General features: G+C 36.5%; 1 protein-coding gene across 1 annotated transcript; it reads right to left on the minus strand.

Moving 5' to 3' along the window:
• Nucleotides 1-1,221: 1,221 nt before the first annotated feature.
• LOC143586737 (putative CoA ligase CCL11) lies at nt 1,222-4,782 on the minus strand. Its single transcript, XM_077068212.1, has 2 exons — nt 4,338-4,782; nt 1,222-2,444 (listed from the first exon to the last, which is right to left on the minus strand). Exons 1-2 carry the CDS (start codon nt 4,780-4,782, stop codon nt 1,222-1,224), a joined length of 1,668 nt encoding a protein of 555 aa, XP_076924327.1.
• Nucleotides 4,783-21,710: the final 16,928 nt, after the last annotated feature.

Raw genomic sequence — 21,710 nt, forward strand, 5'->3', positions numbered from 1 at the left:
GGGTCGTTTGGTATGCTGAAATAAGAGGCGAAATGAAATAGGCCAATGCGGTAGTATAAAGAAAAAGAGCGTTTGATTGGTTAATAGAATGGAATCACCCATTACCAAGTTCATTCAATGTCCCTAGAACACCCCGAATTCATTCCATCCATCCCCTTGTTTTTTTTTCACCTTCACCATCCTCCCACCACCACCCTACATCACCTTCCCTCCCACCACGACCCACCGCCACGACACACCTCCACCTCCACCACCACCACCACCGCCGATCACTACCACCTCCGCCACCACCTAACACCACTGCCGTCACCTACAATCGCTACCCACCACTACCAACCACCATCGCCGCCCTCGCACCCCATCCCTACCACCAACCACCACCACCACCACCACCGCCCATTGCACCACCCACACGCCACTTGTCACTGCCAACCGCCATCACCCAACCGCCCACCACCGTCACCCCACCATCGCATTCACCACCACCACCACCCACCATCGCCATCACTCGCCTATTAATTCCTTCGTCTTTTTCATGCATACCAAACAACCCAAGTAATGTTTCATTCCATTTTAACATGGTAATCAAACAAGAGAATTGTCCATTCCATTATCTCATCCATTTCATTACCTCATATCAAACGGACCCTAGATTATTTTCATATAAAAAAAACTAAAACCTAAAACGATTGTTTTTTTGTTTTTAATTAATATCCATAACAGAAAGTTTATGCTTTTGGCTCGGAGGCAATCTAAAACCGACCCATCTACAACAAATACACACCTCTGCAATCAGTGACGAAATTTGGACGAAAACGTTGGAAGGGGAGTGGGTGTGGACAAAAATACATATAAACAAATTAATAAACGATGGATGCCAGACTCAAATTTTCAATCAAAATCACTAACATACACTGTTGCGCAAAAAAACAGAGGTGGTCACTAATCGTGGCCGCCCTGACCCTAACTATCATTCGCACATGTCTACAATAAGTTTTGGTAATATGAGTCGGCATGCACATCCCAAAAATTTAGATTTAAAAACACAAATTAGCAACAAAGTTATTAAAAACAAATATAATTTGAAAGGTATTTATCTTGTATAGCAACCGTTACATGTATACCAAATTTTAAATGACCCAAAAGGAAAAAAAATTCAAAGCCGAACACACAGTTCAACATCAACATGTATTCCAACCTCAACCTCAACACCAAACCACCTTATATTTTACTCCTTTCTTTAGGCGGAGACAATTTCTTTGCCATATCCCGTAACCAAAACTTCTTAATCTTTCCGGTGGCTGTCTTCGGCAGCTCCTCCATGAACACCACCGTCTTCGGCACCATGTAATGTGGCAACCTCTCCCGACAAAACCTTATTATATCTTCCGAGTTCGCCTTTCCAATCAAACTCACAAACGCACATGGCGTTTCTCCCCAAAACTTATCCTCTCGAGCCACTACCGCAGCCTCGTGAACCACTGGATGCGAGTACAACACAGATTCCACCTCTACACTACTCACATTTTCGCCCCCCGTTATGATCACGTCTTTTGACCTGTCTTTGATTTCCAAATAACCATCCGGGTGTATCACCCCAACGTCGCCCGTGTATAACCACCCATTGTCTTTCATGCACATCGCGGTGGCCCGTGGGTCCTTTAAGTAGCCCAACATTAAACACGGCCCCTTTAGCACTATTTCACCATAAGTCAGCCCGTCATGTTTCACTCCAAGTCCTGAGTTAGGATCCAACACGTTGACTTCAGTCAACGCTAGGGTCCTAACTCCTTGTCTTGCTTTTAAACTCGCCCGGTCCATGACTGGCAACCGGTTCCATTTCTCTTTCCATGCACACGACACCACCACCCCTGCCACTTCCGTCATGCCATACCCGTGGCTGACGGTAAAACCCAACGCCTCCGTACGGAGGACCACGGCGGCAGGAGGCGGAGCGCCACCGGTCAAGAAATGAACCGGGTTTTTTAACGGCCTGGCGGTTGGTGAGTTTGCTATCATGTTGAGGACGACCGGAGCGCCGCACATATGGGTGACTTTGTGTCGGTGCAAGGCGGAGAAGATGTGATCGGCGTTGAACTTGTGGAGGCAAATGTTGGTGCCGCCAACGGCTGCCATGCCCCAAGTGAAGCTCCAGCCGTTAGAGTGGAACATGGGTAGGGTCCATAAATAAACGGGGCTTTTGGGTACCGACCAATCCAGCAATGAATCAATGGTTACGATGAAGATTGCACGGTGAGAGTGTACCACTCCTTTAGGTGACGATGTGGTCCCGGAGGTGTAGTTTAAGGTAATTGGATCCCACTCGTTGATTGGCCTCATCCACTCAAAATTCGAGTTTCCTTTCTTAACCATATCCTCGTACGACAAAAGATATTCAACTTCATTCATTCCAGATTCAACGGTCAGAGGAAGAGATTCAGATTCTGGAAACAATTAAAACCAAATTTATAAATATAGTATCACCAAATAATGAGTACTAAATCATTTTCTTCACATCATATATATTAATGTGTTCGTAACCGATTCAATTTTTTCCGTTTCTTTTAATTATATTACAATAACATCGAATCTAACAGGAGCTCTGTGATCTAAAACCTACAACAAGGTACTAGTTGAAGTAATTGATTATGGAGAGTATGTTAACAACCTACTATACACTTAAGTTAGAGCACCCACAGTAAATCGTCACATTAACTTCATCTAAAATTTCAAACTTTTCTAAAAAGATCCTTTTTTTTCTTCCACCACAACGTACAAACCTCACATATATCATTAAAAATTATTAAAATTATACACACACCAATGGGAGCCTAAGTTTCACGGAAGGTTCTTAAGAGTTAAATCTATCCCGACTTACCTCAAACACAGATTATATTTGGGTATCATCATTTAAATTATTATTAGTATTTTTATTAAATCTGCGGTTTTATATGTGCTAAACATAGTGAATTAAATACGCATTAATAAACAATACACACTAATTATTCGTAGTTATTAAAGACTATTTACCACTTAAAAATGTGTTATTACTTGAATGCATCAAATGTTGTATCATATTTATTAAAAGCTGCAAAACTCTTTAAAATCTAAAAGTTCTTAGCATACATCTCTCAAATATTATACACACACATTAGGTGGGCCACGCTTTGCGACGGATTCATAAGAGCTCAAACTAGCTTAACCTGCCTTAAACGCCAATTATATTTGGGGTATTGTTATTATTTAAATAATAAACATTGTTAATAAATTCGTATTATTATATATCCTTAATGTAGTGAATTAAATATACATTAGTTAATAAATAATGTATACTAATTATTAGTTGCTAAAAAAAGGCTTTTACCTTTTCAAAAAGTATTTTCTACTTAAGTTAATGCAAGACCTTCATCCGCGGACTTTTCTCTACACAGTGGTGGAGTCCAACCCACCCCTTGTTCACCTCCAAGCCACCTCACCTGAACCTCAGGTTTTGATGCACGTTGTGGCTGCTCTTATAGTTCTTAACTAAAGGAACAAATTATCTACTCCATATGTGAGCTTTGATATATAATAAAAGAGAACTTTGCACTATGGAGGGTAGTGGTAATTAAGGATTACTGAAGCTATAAGAAAAGCCTAAGTGAAAAGGTTTTGGATTGTAATTCATTGGATATGTCAATCACTTGAAGGATGCTAGTTTTTATGTGATCAACATAATTATCTTATTTTGAAGGCCGGCCATTTGTTGGTTAATTAGCTTAGGCAATAGTTAACGTGAACAATTTTTGAAAACCGATTTTTACCTGGTCTTGCGAAGACTGATATTAGATGATGATGATGATCGATCAAATTCTTATCATCACACCCTAAGTGTTAAAACCTGATAACCGATCCTCATGACTGTTACGACATGTCTCAATCAAATGTTTTTTGGAATGACAAATGGTACCAGTTTTGTTCAATAAGTATCAACTTTAAAATGTTAAACCTTTAATGGACCACTATAAAGTTTCATGAAAACATAAATTAGTTAGTATATACACACACATACTAAATTAATTTATAGGATCAATAATGAGTTTCCAAATCATTTATAAGCAATCATATTTTGTATATCTGTTAGAAGAAATTATGTTTAAATAAACTTATACACTACTCAAAAAAATCATATACATCATTTTAATTAAAAAAAATTGGTTATCAATAAGTCTTCCCCCATATTAACCGGTAGAAATTGATTATTATGATTTCATATCACAAAAATCATATAGTCACATTAAAAATACCATTAAATAAAAACTTAATTGTCTTCACATTAAAGAAAACAAAACATATACCTTCAAAATCCTTAATGATCACCAACACCGGCCGCGGTGTCCCGGACGGCAACCTCGACACCGCCTCCTGTCCAAGAGCCCAAAGATGAACATCAACAAACAGCATTTTAGACTCCGAGTGTCGGAGCATGACCGAGACGGTCCGAGCATCAAGGCGAGTGTTGAGATTGTTGAGCACCGCACCGGACATTGGCACCGCAAACTGTAGCTCATACATTGCAGGGACGTTATAAGCCAAAACCGACACAACATCACCGCGGCGGATGCCTGCTCCGGCGAGGGAGGAGGCCACCTGGAGGCATCGGCGGTGGGTGTGAGCCCATGTACAGGTGGTGTTATTGTAGACAATGGAAGTACAATCGCCATAAACGGTGGCAGCTCGTTCTAAGAAGGTGAGAGGTGTAAGTGGGCATGAGTTTGCGGATGTGGGCTTTAGATGATTCATTATGCATACGTACAGATGGGTGTATGTATGTCTATGCCAAAGCTATTATAAATGTTGTCCAACTAATAAACCGTGGAGGGCTTGTGAGCATTTATATGGGTTGATACTATGGTGTAGTTGTAGTGCTAGGGTTACAATCATACCCTTTATTTATTTATTTATTTATTTATTTATTTATTATTAGCTCAACCAATAGAGGTGGGGAAATATATAACATGTGAGGGGGGTAACAAAGGTAGGGTAGGAGTCAACAATTAGTCATTTTTAATGCTTATCTGACCTGTGGGCTGAGTTAGTTGGGTAAGTGGTTGCACAAATCCTTTTTAATTTTTTTAATTAATTAAGCGGCATGTTACGTACACACTAAAGTTTAATCTCATACCATCTCTAACAATTGTCTTATAAGTTGCTTTAACTTTATTATTTTTAAATTATAGCTTACCTATCTTTAACTAACACGGTCCATGCTTTCAAATGGCCGCCTGAGTATTTGTTAAACGCCCGTTTAAAATTTTTGGAAGGTGAAATTCGAAAATGGGATGATGTGAGAATAGCATGATGCTTAATTACTTTTTTATATTATTTGGTGTACACATTAAAAAGAATGATTTGGGAAATACAAAAATGAGTTCATGACTTCAAAAATGTAATAATCAGTGTTTTTATTATTTTTTAGCAATAATAGTTTATTTATTTCATATTTAACGTTTTTTTTAATAATACTTTTGTATATTTTAAATTATTATTTTCATGGCTTAAACGTCAATATATTATTGAAAGGTTAAAAATACTTGTATACATAACATTAAATAGCAAAATAACACACATAAACTCTTAACAACTTGGGAGACGCACATTAATAATGGAGTAAAGATATCGGTCGTCATGTTGATTATTAAATATAAGTAATAATGGTAGCAAGTTATAATAATGATTTTTTTGTCTTAGGTATGCTTTGCTAAGAAATATCCTGTGCATTAAAATAGTAATGCATTTTAGATTTGTATTTTACTATAAACTAGGATATAATACGTGTAATACACGGGTAGTTAAAAAAATATAATAAAAAAGTTAAACTGAATAATATGTATAATAACATATCTTATGAATTCATAACATATAAATAATTTCTAAAATACATAGATTAGTAAGAATAATTTGTATTTTTATTAGAAAATGAAAATGGAAGGCTGTGAATCTTTACCAATTAAGAAAACTAAAATGTTACAATCGATTCATTTTAGTTGAGTTAGTAAGACACAAACATTTTAAACGCAAGGTAACGAGTTTGATTTTCACCAACAACATATTTTTTATTTTATCATTCATAAGGTGAAAATTATAAAAATAGAAACTTGTATACTTGGCAGTGTATATGCAGGGTCTAGTTGAATGACATCTGAAAGAATTGTGTTGTTTTAATAATATAGTAGATTTTTTTGTTCATTTTATTTTATGTATATCTTTATAAAATTTATTACTAAAATGAATGTGCTAACTGAATTTATGTTCAATATTAAATACGAATGACGAAGATAAAGAATACCAATACCACATATATTAATTTTGAATATATTGTTAAATGTGCATAATTTTTTTATAATAAAATCCACATTTAAACTCATAACGACTTGGGAGACGCACATTAATTCATTAATAATAAAAACAAGAAAATAACTGACAAGTAAAACTAATGATATTGTATTTTACGTATTTTTTTCTAAATTTAAGTTTATATGCGTACAACAAAAATATATTTTAAATTATATCATGTTTAAAATTTAATAAAATATATTTGAAGTAGTTGTATTTGTGTAACCAATGGGCATTTGGCACATGGTATCTGAGTGTGAAATGGTGTTTCATTTATTTGAAAGTCAAGTTTTTAAATCTTAAGACAAACATGTTAGATAGATTCAAAAGAAGCTTAGCAATTAAATTAAAATGTTGTCGTTGTGCAAACATTAAAATTTTCTAATAATCATAACATTAGAATATTTCAAGTTAAATTTTAGTCGTGTCTCATTTATGAGACCTAGAGCCGGTCTTCTTCTTCTATAATTAATTAATTGTAACTTCTCTTCCATATGCATGTTCAAATTTTGATGTTCATTTTTAATCCCCAATCTAATAAACAAAAAGTTATTTATGCCCCGTGTCCCTTGATTAATCTGTTTCTTTTGAAAAAGTTATTATGTGCCACGTGTCGGTGATTAGCCGACTCCTTTTGAAATTAAGCTGCCTCTTTTTCTGTATATTATCCCTAATTCTTTGTAGTTGTTGCATCTTTTTGTCAGAGAGGAAACCAATTGCCAGCACCACTTGAGCATCACAATGGACTTCGACGGTGTTTTTAAGGTTCCAGTAACCTTAGCAACTGAGTCTTTTACGAAAAAAATGTTCATAAAGGTCTGATCTAAGGTTACAAAGAGGTTTCGATGAAAAGATTAAGTTTTCTAACGAAAAATGTGATTTTTCCGGCTAAAAACATTTTTTCGACGACTTGCAACTAACGGCGTTAAGGTTCTGTTAGTCGTGGACCGTTATAAATAAATACACCTTTCATTGGGACCGCCACCACCTAACTGTTAAATGCGGACTGTTATTTGTTAATAGGGTATAGGTTGGGATTATTTAAAACCAATTTTCCATTAAATTATATATGTTATATGTAAGACATTGGAAGTTAGGATGGCAAATCTGTCTAACTTCCGTTGGGCGTAAATATGGTATGTGTTAACATAGATAAGGAGTGTGGACCTTATACATGTTGTGGATGTAATGTGTTAGCGTACATAAGGATTGTGGACCTTATATGTGTTGTAGTTGTTAGATGTCAGCATAGGAAGAGATCGTGGACCTTATATATACTGTAAATGTAATGTGGTAGCATAGGGGAGGATTGTGGACCTCGTACGTGCTATGATGTAGGTGTCATCATAGGGAAGGACGATGAACCTTGTATATGACGTTAATGTATGTTGGTAAAAGACAACAAACCTTGTAAGTACCATGAATGATGAACACTGTTAAGGACTGCGGACCTTGTACGTGTTCACGACCTTGAGTATAGGTATAGACGGTGGACTATGAACCTACTCTTGGTTGGTTAAGGAAAGTGTTGAATGTGAATGTGCTAAGAATGTTTAATAGGCTTGTAGGAATATATGTATGTGGAACAAGTGAAGAATGGTATGTGCATATTTGGATACGTATAAGGATGAATGTGTAAGTATGACATGTGCCTGTTAAACTATAACTCACTCAGCATAGCTGACTTTTAGTATGCATACAAGTGGTTGATAAAAGAAAGTTAAGGATCTTGGAGTGCATGCAAGGCTATCCACATGGTGTTTGCATCTAAAGATTTGTTTTAGAAAGTTCTATATAAATACATTTTTATTCGGCGAAAGTTCTTGTAAACTCTGACATTTAAGCTGTGTTCAAGTATAAATCCAACAGTAAGTAAGGTGTCGCACCCCAACCTAAGGCGGAAATGATGGGGTGCGAACCGTTGATTCACACTTCATAAGGTACTATCATACAATTTAATATGACAATATCTAATTATTTATTAATTCCAAAATTTCAATCAACTACACAAAGTTTTAACAAATTACCAAATCAAAAATATAACAAAGATATCTTTTATTTCATTAACTAAGGTCTCTTTAAGTGTTTCTTTACCTTAGCTTCAAACCAAATGATAACCTACAAATGCGCACAAAATAATATAGATTTGTTAACACGAGGTTGAGTGAGAAAAGTCACCAGTTTTGATATAATAATATATAATTAAAATGAGCAAAACTGATGTTGTGAGTATAAATCAAACCATGAGCAAATAAAAGGTGCCAGTTGACCATGCCTCTCGAACACGTGCTATGGCTACTATGTCAAAACATATACAAATATGGGTGTCTGTTGACCATTGCCTAGCGAATCGGTCTTTGCCTACTAAGACGGCGCATAATTATACTGACTTGCTAGACTTCCAATGGACCTCTCCGAAAAACAATAAAATAAAACAACTAAACCAATAACAATTAATCATTCAATTGATAACACATAACACTCATAGTTTGCTAGTTCGAATAATATATAATATGTAAATACTGATAAGTATACAAGTGTCCCCAAACGTTTAAAAGCTGTAAAAAGTGGGGAATGACTTCTCACCTTATTGCTTAGGAGAGTTTGCAAGATAATAAGAATAAAATAAGAAAATGAACTTTTAATGCGCTGACCGAGTTAATACGACCAGGCCTGAAACATTGAGACAATAAACTACAATTAAAACTGAGAACATAGCCACTGGAATCATCCCAAACGGATATCTAGAACCCCGATTATGAGATTTCAGTAAATAAGCGAGCTGGTACTGACCAGAATCCGAAGAGTGAGTCGGGAGTCGGGTTTTGGTCTGTACACTCAAAATCTTGTGATAAAATTAAAAGTATTTTGGACCGAGTCGTTTCCGACCAAAAGTGATCGAAATCGATTAGTCAACGTTGTTGACCAATATGCCCTTAAACGGGTCAGAGTCCAATTGAACCGTCAATTCCCCTCAATTACAGAAATTGATTGAGGTTTATTGATCATTGAACAATAAAGAATAACTTTATAGAAGAAAACTTACCCAGAAAGTGATTAGATTAGTGAGAAAACAGAGTCAAACACCGGGAAAATAACAAAGTCAACTCGAACACGAACAGTCTTGAATAAAATAGCAAAGAACACAGAGGGAAACGTGTGTTTCTTGAGGGTGATGACGGCTATATTAGATATTAGGGTTTAGGGAAAAGGTTTGCAGATTATAATGGTCTTGTTTATATAGAATTAGTAAAAAAAGGCTAATTTTAGTCAAATAACTCGTTTAAGCAACAAGATCTCGTTTAATGAGCAAATCAACTGAAAATAAACCAAAATTCATTCTTGAAGAAGGGGCTAATGTATATGGGCATGCACCAAGTCTAGGAGGGTTTTCTTGGAGCTTAAAGCACGCAACTTGGTTCAAAAATAAGCGATATTGCATTAAACACGAGTTAGGAACTAACAAAGGAAAGATTTTGCTGATCTGATGCTTTGGCCGCACCCCGCAACCACTATGGGGTTCCTGGTCGCGCTACGCGGTGAGGGGATATTCCTGACCACTTTTGTTTTGTCAATTTTGGTCCTGAAGTTCCGAAAATGCATTTTTAGCCATTTTAAGCAAATTTTAAGAGATTTTAAGGGCTATTTGGCATTACTTAAAGTTATGAAATTATAAAATAAGTTAAACGAAGTTAAACACCAGTAAATACAAGTTTTAAATAGTTTGAAAGATCTGAATTACCTTCCTAAATCGGTTTAAACATAAACAAATACATATACGAAAAATATGAGATGCTACATAAGGTGCCCGAGTTCGGGGCCTTACAATTTAATTACCAACTAACACATATAACCTACACAAAAAATACATATAAACTGCATTAAATGTAGCTTTTACACATAAATTTCACTATGTGCAGGTGATAACATGATTAACAACATAATACATCATACATGAAAAAAAGATCATACAACACTAGTCATAAACACCTACACATTATACTATAAAATCATAAACGTGAAAAATGTAATAAATTGTTGGAAAAACAATACAAAATGCATACATATCTCTATGTATTAAACTTAAAGTTGACTAAACATTATAAAAAAATATGGTTTATAATAATAAGAATAAAAATCTTATACATTTCGCCTTCTGCAAGTCCAACCATCATCCTCCCATGAAAGACCCATCCCTTCACTACTATACACCTTCATATGTTCAACGTTGAAGTAACATACATTACGGTCAAGCTGATGTCGACTAAGTTATTAAAGTATTCCATTCCATTATTTATCTTTACTAATATAATTTAATTGAAATAAACTTTAATAATATTTTTTTTTTCATTTTAAAAATCCTCCACATCCCATTTTTTATATTTATCTTTTTTATTCTTGAATGGCCTTTGTATCACTGACAGGCCACTGCCTACTAGATCATCTCCATTATGCTGATTATGGAACTTTGGATTTCTTGTTGAGTCGGATATTTGCAAGGAAGATTGGAATCTTCTCAACATCCTCAAGAAATTGGCTAAGTATAGACTACGAGCAAGCTTGGACCATCGAGTATGGTTTTACTACCTCAAGCATGGTGTTTCTGACCAACTTCAGTGAAATATTCTAAGTGTTGAAGGCTTCGAGAAAGCTACACTTCGTCGAGCAAGAGTGTTCTTCATCGAGTATGGATTTCCAATTGAGCAAACAACTTGATCATCTAGCTTAAACCAAGTGATCCGAACACATTGGTGGGTCGAGTATGGATGCCAATAAAGAAGATGCCAAATGTTGTATGTATAGACTTCGAGCATAGTTCAGTCCCAAGCAAGCTTTGCGTCCGAGCTTGCTGAAGATTGTTCAAATAAGTCTCCAAGGCAGGATTGAAGACATCAAGAAGAATATGCTTGCTCAATGTACCTATTCGAGCAAAGAAAGGATTGGTTGAGAAGATTGAAGCGTGCTAGAGGAGAATATTTTCTATCAGAAAATATTCTAATAAAGTGTGCTCGAAGAATTTCATCGAGTATGCTGTGCATATCAAGTCTGCTCGAACAAGATATACCTTACTCGAAGACTTGTCTACATTTGTATTTCATTTGTCACTCATTATGTAATGATTAGGGTATTCTAGAAGGAATGTTAGGGGCCTATAAATAGTGTCATAGGTTTCCATTTATTGTATGCATGGATTGGCACAGAATACAAGAGCACAAATATTCCAGCGAATATTCCTTTTGTGTTTTCTCGTACAGGCGCTGCCTTCACAAAACCCTAGACATTCCTTTCACTGTTACATTAATGATATATTCAATATGGTGAATCTTTGTCTTTGATTATTGTTCCTACCGAATATATATTATTATTCATTCCTTCACTCCCATCTGTTGAATATCTTGATTCCGCCGGGATATTCAATAGGCCTTTGGGTTTATTAGATCTGTGTATTCTTGACAACCTATTAAGGTTTGCACCATGTCCGGTCCTGACAAGTGGTATCAGAGATTTGGAAGCTCACTGAAGGCCACAGGACTAAAGGTTTTAAAGTAAAGTTTGACTCTTTAAAGGGTTTTCGTTTGTAAAAGTCCAGATATGAAGAAATGGATGACCAAGAAATCTCTACAAACAAGATTCCAAGGTTACTCGGTCAGGAAAATCACGTAAAATGGAAAGTGGTGTTTGAGGCTGTTGTGAACTATAATGACACAGAATTTTGGGTTTCTATCCAAAATGGACCTTATGTTCCTTCTGAAGCAACTGGAAACAATCTAGCTGTTGAGAGACAAATGAAGAAAAGAGATGACAAGCACTGTCAATGCTGAAATTAGGTCTCTCATGGGAAATATTGACAAGTGTGAATCATCACACCAACGCAAGAGATATATATAATGTTGTGGTAGACATGTTTGAAGGAAATGTTGAGCTAAGAGATATAAAAAAGGACAGATTGAAGCAACAGCTTGACAGATTCAAGTTTAAAGAAGGTGAAAGGCTTAAATCTGTGTTGCAGAGGTTTATGGCTATTGCGAATGAGATTAGAACCACTGATATGCAGATTTCTGATTTTGAACTAAATAAGAAATTACTGTCTTCTTTGTTTGGTGAATGGTATACAGCCAACAAGTTCATCAAAGAGAAAGTCAATTTTCCAAATTTCAAGTTGGATGATGTCACATCATTTCTACAGGTCGCTGAGCATGGAATGATTGAGAACAATATGATTAAGGAAGAGAGGCCAAGCTTCCTAGTGACAAATGCATTAGTTGCACCAATGGGCAATCTCTCTATCAAGTCTCAGCAGCAGCCAATAGTGGAAGAGCCAGCTGAAACAAGATCAATGTGTGGAGGAAGCCAATCAAGGTTTAATGTCCAAATGATTGAAGATGACAATGCCTTAACTGACAGTAGACATCCTCCATTTGTTCAGAGTTCAAGTCAAGGGACTGATTACCAAGCATTATACTCAATGTTTACTGATTCCTATAATGCCTTTGTTGCAAAGAATCTGATACACACAAGTGTGGTGCAAGAGGATTTAGAGCAAATTAATGCAGATGACCTTGAAGATATGGATCTAAAGCAGCAGGCTGCAATGTTGGATGTAAGAAGTAAAAGACTATACAATAGACTGGGAGGTCAACCATTTATGGACCCAATGACAGAATAGGTTTTGACAAGTCAAAAGCCATCTGCTACAACTGCCAGAATACAGGTCATTTTGCAAAGGAATGCAGTTTACCAAAACAGTTTGGAAATCAAGTGAATCAAGCACAATTCTACCAAAACCAACATCAAAACTATCAAGGCTACCAACAGAGAAACCAACCCACAAATCATAATCCCTATCAGCATCAAAACAGGCCTTAACAGCAACAGCCTCAACAAAGACACAACCAGTTGCAGATACAGGGCAACCAGAACAGGGGAAATGCTGCTGTAAACCAGAATAGGGATCAAGGGAATGTGGCAATGACAATGGTGCCTCAAGATGGTCAATTTGATTGGAGAAATCATGCTGCAGATATTGAGAAGGCCAATGTTGCATACATGGCTGTAGTGCATGAAAAAGGAGAATCCTCCAACTCACAGGTACACTCTGAACATTCTATTTCTGAACTTTTTTAATTATTGATGATCTCAACAAGGAAGTTGGAAACTGGAAATCTGAGTGTGGAAGAAACAAAGTTATGATGAATGTGTATATGGCTAGTGAAGCAACATATGAAAATCAAATCAAGAGCCTTGAAGAAGACTGCATGCAAGCTTACATGACTCAATCAAGGATGCATGCTGAAATTGAGGGGCTGAAGAAGATGTATACTGAAGAGAAGCTCAAGAACTTAGAGTTGTTGATACAAATGGAATTCTTGAAGAATCTTGTCTCAACAGGAAACATAGTGGGATATATGGAAAAGATGAGTCCAGAATTGAAGTATAAGAAGGTTCCACCACCATTTTTTGACAAGTATCCATTGAAGGTTGATAAAGAAAACAGAGAAGAATACTTGAAGTAATTTAAAAGCATGTTTGAAGACAAGAAAGAATTTATGGAGAAGTATGTAAATGTGACAGTTAACAAAGAGGGTGAATTTGTGATGAAGGAAACAACTACATCACCTGAAAAGGAAGTGAAACAAGATGCAGCTAAGAAGAAATGGAGTGAATATTCTAGTGAAGAGAGCACTTGCAGCTGCAGAAGTGAAGGATCATCTGATCACAAGAGGAAGAAGACGACCTCAGAGAAGAAAAGTGGTGATCAACTACCAAAGATGCCAAAAGTGACTCCCAAGCTGAAGAAACACTATGAACAGATGAGAAGGGAACACAAGGTGCTTGATATTAGTGAGAGGCCTCAATCCAAGAACAATAATAATCAATAAAGAAGCCACTCAAATGAAGAGTTCTATGCTCCTATCTACCCTGTGTTCTCAAATCATGAACTCTTTGACATTGGCGATGTTGATTATGAGCCAAGAAGAAGATATGTGGAAGAAAAGGATGTGAGCTCATCTGGTACACCTGCAAAACTGAAGTTCATAAAATTTGTGAAAGAAAAGTATCCACAGATTCCTGAAGTAAATAGACCTATCAAAATGGAGTTCAGCAAGTCTTTGTATCCAAAAACCTCCTTGGGTTTTGACTTTCCTAAACCTAGTGACAGAATCAAAGACAAACAATTACTAGAATCTATGGGAAGTTTTGCCAAGGTGTGGTGCAGAAAATGTGATGCCTATGGACATCACACTGATTCTTGTTGGGTGGAACAAGAAGAGGAATGCTTCAGTCCTGACATGTTCTGTGGATTGGACATGAAAGTATACAAGCAAATGTATGAAAGGTATCTGAATGAAGAGAATGATCCATCAGATGATGAAGCTAAGAGACTGAAGTTGGAAGATAGGTTGAAGACAGTTTTGAAACTAAATGAAAAATCAAGCTAATCAGAAAAGACTGTCAAAAGTAAGAAACCTTGCATGAAAGAAAAAGGCAAAATGAGACTGGGGGTTCTGAATGGAGATGAGAAGTTTCTCCTGAAACAAGGTTTTGAACCTAAAGGCTTTCAGTGGAAAACAAAGGAAGAGGTATTGAAGAAGAAGGAGACTGTGATTGAACAAGTTGAAGTGAAGAATGTTGAAGCTATTGTTGAAAATGAATATGATTCTGATGAATCATGTGAAATAATACATGAAGATCCAGTTCCAACCCCTGTTGAAGTTCCAGCTGACTCTGACTTACAAACTGATGAAGTTTGTAACTCAGACTGTAACTGATCTTCTTGTGTCTGTATGTGCAGGAACATTCCTCAAATGGAAATGATATATGGTACATGGACAGTGGATGTTCCAAGCACATGACCTGCAACAGAGAAGCACTTGTGAATTATGAACAAAAATATGAAGGACCAGTAGCCTTTGGTGGTGATGAAAATGGAGGGAAGATTGTAGGAAGAGGCACACGGACCAATGGCAAAATATCCTTTGAGAATGTGCTGTATGTTGAAAGACTACAATACAATCTGCTTAGTGTTTCTCAAGTATGTGATAAAGGATACAAGGTTGCTTTTAATGATGCACATTGTCTCATCCTGAAGCCTGAATTCATCATCCCACCAGAAATGATAATGATGATGGCTCTAAGGAATGGAAGCCTCTATGAACTGAGAATGAAGAATGCTGTCTCTAGAGGTGGTGCATGTTTTGTTTCCAAGGCAACTGAAAATCAAACAAAGATGTGGCATAGAAAGATGTGCCATATAAATCTCAAGAACATAAACAGATTGGTGAAAGGAGAGCATGCTATAGGACTTCCTACAAAAGAATTCAAGCTGGAAGAAAAGTGCTCTTCATGCATCAAAGGGAAGCAACACAAGTCCTCTCACAAAAGCAAAATGATTAACTTAATTGATGAGGTACTTGAACTGTTGCACATGGATCTGTTTGGACCTGTTAGTGTCCCAAGCATTGGCAAGAAGAGATTCTGCCTTGTTATAACATATGACTATTCAAGATTCGCATGGGTATTTCTCTTGGGAACAAAAGATGAAACACCTGAGTTGATCAAGGGATGTGTAATCATAATGGAAAATATTCTTGATTAAAGGGTGAAAGTAATAAGAAGTGACAATGGAACAGAATTCAAGAATTGAACAATGGAAGAATTATGCACTTCTAAAGGCATATTCCAGCAATACAGTGCACCCAGAACACCTGAACAGAATGGAATTGCAGAAAGAAGAAATAAAACACTAATTGAAGCTGTAAGAACCATGATAGCTGATGCAAATCTACTAGTGACCTTTTGGGAAGAAGCCATTAGTACTACATGCTATGTTCAGAATAGGGTGCTATTGAACAAGACTCACAACAAGACTCCTTATGAGATCATGTTCAAAAGAAAACCTTATGTCAAGTTCCTGAAGCCATTTGGATATAAATGCTCACTTTTGAACACAAAAGACTATCTCAACAAGTTTCAATCCAAATCTTTGGAATGTTTCTTTGTGGGATATTCATCTCAATCCAAGGTTTACAGAGTGTATGTTAAGGAACATATGTGTGTCATTGAGTCCTTAGGCATTATTTTCAATGAAAACTACTTTAAAAATGTTGATGGGCCATAGTGGCTGTTTGATCTGGAGAAGTTAATCAAGATCTACACTGAAGACATGGAAAAAAGCCTGTTCAGAACAAGTTTGGAAGAAAAAGGGAAACAAAAACAGATTGATCTAAACAGACTATGGTCTAAGGTAGCTTCTGATGACAAAGAATTCAACTTTGAAAAGAGCACTCATGAGTTAGATGAAAGTGAATGTGCTGGACCTGATCCTGAGGTTGAAATTTCAAATGATGGTCCAAGTGCAGCAGAAAGTGATTAGATGCAAAGTCATTCAGAAGAGACAAATACATTTGAAGACAAATTTCAATCACTTTTTGATTCACTGCATATTGGAAATGTTGAAGCATCTACATCAGGTAATATCAACAACCAATTTGATGAGATTGAAGTAGAGACTCAGGTTGTTGTTCCTGATGAAAACATCTCTAATGTAACGTCCGTATTTTGAGAATTAATAAATAAAAGAAAATTTATTATTTCATGTGTGTCGTTAATTTAATTGTATGATAGTATTGGGTTTAGGCTTGGGAATGGTTAGGAGAAAAGGTTATGGGCCCTAAGCCCCATGGTCCCCTATATAAACCCCAAACTCTACTCCATTTCATTTTCTTCTCACAACACACACACACACACACACACACACACTCAAGAACACACACTTTTTCCCTCAAGCACCCGGATCCAATTCGAGCAAAAGAGAGGCTGAATCTTGTCTTCAACTTCATTAAACAACAAGAAACATTTCTTTGATCCATGGGTGGTCCAGAATCCGAACCCAAACCCAAGACCAAAAAGGTGAGTTTCGGCAAAAAGGTTAAGTTTTATGGTCGGATTTGACATGCAACTTGACATATTAGTAGATCGGGTTGTAAGAAGTTAGAAAAATGTAAGCTTGATGGGCCGAGCGTTAACGGTTTCGTTATAGGACAAAAAGGTGATATCCTAACCTTGTAAAACACGGGTATACAAAGTTGGTACAACCCAAAAACCATAAAAAGGGGTAAAATCGGGTCCTAAGGAGGAGTCACGAAGGAAAATGGCTTTAAAATGGTAAAAACGAAGAAAGAAAAGAATTCGCATCGCACAACCATGGGAAGCGAATGGTCCATGCGAAGCGAAGGGTTTCCATGCGAAAACCTTTCATGCGAATTGTTGTAAAAAAAAACCCGATTCTTTTTTCTGATGCATTTTTGATAAAGGCCTATTAGCTCGACCTCAGCCAGGGGCTCTGCCCCTTGGACCCTGCTAGGGGCCTCCGCCCCTAAACCCCGCTACCAGGGGCGCTGCCCCCGGACCCTAGTTAGTTGAAGGGTTCATTATCATAGATATACGAAATAGTAGTAATAGATAATTGATACCCGTAACTTGGTACACAGTTAGCCGTGCACAGCTAAGGAAGGGCATTACCATTAACTCGGAGAGAAACCGACTCCAGGTGAGTTTCTAGCCCCTTAATCTGTTATGTTTTCGGGGTTGTGTGTATACTACTATGTGTTTAATGAATACACTTACTTTAAGTGGTAAATGTATGCTACGTAAATGCCTATGAATGATGTACGAATGATATAGAAAGAGTTAGGTATATGTATGTGGAAGTGTATGATTATATATAAATGTGTAAAAGGTTAGCGAAGTGCGTATGAATGTATGGTTTAATGATGGTACGGAATGAAGGGACCAGACCCTTATAATATATGTGATGTTAGGGACCACACCGTTACAATATCTGTGATGTTAGGGACCAGACCTTTACAATATCTACAATGTTAGGGACCAGACCCTTATAATATCTGCGATGTTGGGTATCTGTGATGTTAGGGACCAGACTCTAATAATATCTGTGATGATTGAGTAAGAATAGCTTATGGTATACCATAGGGTTTTAGGAAAGAAAGTATGTAAGTACGTATGCATGTATGAAGGAAGTAATAATAAGTAATGTATGAATACGTATCTTCGGACGCGTATGAGTAAGGATATGAATGTAATGTATGTTAATTGATTATAGAACTCACTCAGCGTAGCTGCCTTTTAGTATGCACGCAAGTAAATAGGTTGAGGCAGTTGGCTTGAGGAGGGACACATGGCATGAGCTGAAGAGGCTGACATTTATGAAGAAGTGTCATGACTATTTTATATTAATGTTTATGAAAAGACCATTTATATGCTAAAGACAAGATTCGATGTTTTGTAATGTAATGCTTGAAGTTTTAATTATTCCGCAAAAGTTTTAATTAAATATGATTTTAGAACTGTGTTTATGAGTAAATACAACGTCAAAGTAGGGTTATCGAGAACGGGACCTTACATCTAACTTGGATGCTGAAATTGTGGCACCTCAAATCATACAAACCTCCTTAGCTAAAAGAATTCATCCTGCACAAAATATAATTGGTGACTTGCATGAGAGAGTGACAAGAAGTTCATCTGAAAGAGCAAACACTTGTCTTTATGCTTTCTTTTTTTCCCAAGTTGAACCCAAGAACATCAATCAGGCTTTGAAAGACAACAGCTGGGTGGAAGCAATGCAGGAGAAGTTAGCTCAATTCAGGGACTTACATGCTTGGGATTTGGTTGAGAAACCCTGAGGAAAATATGTAATTGGCACGAAGTGGGTTTTCAGAAATAAGAAGGATGAAAGAGGGACAGTAATCAAGAATAAAGCAAGACTAGTGGCTCTAGGATGCTTACAAGATGAAGGAGTAGACTTCTAAGAAGTCTTTGCTCCAGTTGCCAGACTAGAAGCCATTAGAATATTCTTAGTATATGCAGCATCCATGAACATCAAAGTCTATCAATTGGATGTCAAGTCTGCATTCTTGAATGGGAAGATTGATGAAGAAGTTTATGTGACTCAACCTCCAGGATCTGAAGACCCAATTCATCCCGACAAGGTGTACAAGTTGAGCAAAACATTGTATGGACCACATCAAGCTCTTAGAGCTTGGTATGGTGAGCTCTCAAATCACCTTCTAGATAATGGATTCAGTAAAGGATCAATTGACAATACCTTATTCTACAAATGGAACAGAAGAGATCTACTGTTGGTTGAAGTATATGTTGATGACATCATATTTGGATCCTGAAATGAACAAATGTGCAAAGATTTTGAGCAAGTTATGAAATCTAAGTACAAAATGAGCCCAGTGGGAGAAATGAATTTCTTTCCTGGATTGCAAGTGCAACAGAAGACTGATGGAATATTCATCAATCAATCCAAGTATGTGCAAGAAATTCTAACCAAATTCAAATGCCAAGACTATAAGACAGTGTCCACTCCAATGGACACACATGAGAAGATGGTGGCAGATGAAAAGGGGGAGCCTGTTGATCAACATGAATATAGGGCCAAGATAGGTTCACTGATGTATTTGACAGCTTCAAGGCCAGATATCATGTATGCAGTCTGTGTATGTGCAAGATTTCAAGCAAACTCCAAGGTTTCTCACATGTTAGCTGTGAAGAGGATATTCAGATACATGAAATGAAAACCAGACTTGGGAATCTAGTAACCAAAGAACAACTCCTTTGACCTGACTGCCTTCACTAACAGTGACTATGATGGTTGCAACATGATGCCAATTCTTAGGGAATAGGCTGGTGTCATGGCAATGCAAGAAGCAAACCATAGGGTCCATCTCAACATTGCTACATCTGCCTGCTGTGCACATGTTCTTTAGATCCAAACCAACTACTGGATTATGGTCTGAATTTCTTACTCATTCCTATTTACATTGATAACACTGCTGGAATGTTTATTGTGAAAAATCCTGTCCAACATTCAAAAACTAAGCATATAGAAATTAGGCATCACTTCATTAGGGACTGTAATGAAAAAGGGCTAATAGAAATGAAAAGGGTAGACACCACTGACAATTTGACTGACTTGTTCACCAAACCATTAGACAAAACCATGTTTCATTTTCTATTAAAATGCCTAGGAATGATAAATGCTTATGAAGTCTAATTGCTGATATGTGCTTAGGTGAGATACTAAAATGTCTAACTGTTGATTACTCACTGCATGAATGTATGATTGTGTGACACATGCTTACTGATTATACTTTGTGTGTCTTATGTGTTGTCTGCTTGCAAAAAGTCTGCCTGTGTGAAATGATAAATCTGAAATATGCGAGTATGACTATGAAAAATTGTTTGAATCAACTGTTTTGAAATGATCTTTGCTAATTCTGATTGATTCAAGTTTTTCTGATGACTGTGTGCTTGAATGTAAAATCATTCATCTTGGATGAATGTAACTGTTTGAAATTGTTTTTGAAAATATACACCAAGTTTCTAAGTCAAAACAGATCATGTTTAATGGACAAAATTGTTTTCAAAATCAAAACTTGAAATGCATTTTCTAAAAGAGATGATGTTTGAAACAATTAAATGATTTTTGACTAAGTAAACTGTTTTTGGTGACATCATTATGAGAAATGATAAGATTATTCAGTTGCAAGCTTTATAGAAGCTTGAAAAGGTTTTGTGATAGAAATAGTATCCAACATTTGGAAAATGATAGAAAACTGTTTGATTGACCTAACACATTGATTATAGGCTTAAAAGTCCAAAATTCAGTCATTGACACTGCTTGATAATTTTCTATGGTAAGTAGTTGTCCAAGTGATATAAACATAATGATACTGCTAAGTTTGATGTGGGGATACATTTGAAAATCAAAGTCTTTCTCTTTCACATCTCTCCAAATGAAGGGAAGAAAGGTAATTATCCAGTCATACACAAGCCTGTTGATGTATTGGTCACCAAAAACTTTTATCTAAATGATTGAGGAGCTATATATATGCTACTATATAATATATTAAGCTATTATTAAAAGGGGGGGGGTTATATAAAAATATGCTAAATATTAAAATTATATATTTATAAAACTATTCAGACTTAAAGGGGCACCAAGGGAACTATAAGGGTGGGGCATTCAAATAAGTCCTAAACACCCTGAATGTAAGGATGTAAGTCCGGATTGCATGTAAGTCCAACGTTCAACCTTAAAGTCTGCTTTTCAATAAAACTGCTCAAACACACAAAAATAGTTTGACCAATGCATCAGAGGGTTGAAGCCAAATTGAGGTGACTTGGAGAAAGCTAAATAAGCCTTGAGAAGAGATTAGGGACAAACTAGCTCTAAAGTGTTGACCATACAAACTTTGGCACTTAATTGAACCCTAAAAAAATCACTAAAGACAATGACAACCATG

This window comes from Bidens hawaiensis, unplaced genomic scaffold (assembly GCF_021521415.1).
Source record: "Bidens hawaiensis isolate Kalapana, Puna unplaced genomic scaffold, B.hawaiensis_p1.1 tig00034820_1, whole genome shotgun sequence".
In the NCBI taxonomy this organism is placed as follows: Eukaryota; Viridiplantae; Streptophyta; class Magnoliopsida; order Asterales; family Asteraceae; genus Bidens; species Bidens hawaiensis.

Coding starts and splice junctions, on each gene's coding strand:
- LOC143586737 (XM_077068212.1), bottom strand. CDS start 4,782: ATGAATCATCTAAAGCCCACATCCGCAAACTCATGCCCACTTACACCT. Junction 2,445..4,337: donor GATCATTAAGGATTTTGAAG/GTATATGTTTTG, acceptor AATTGTTTCCAG/AATCTGAATCTCTTCCTCTG.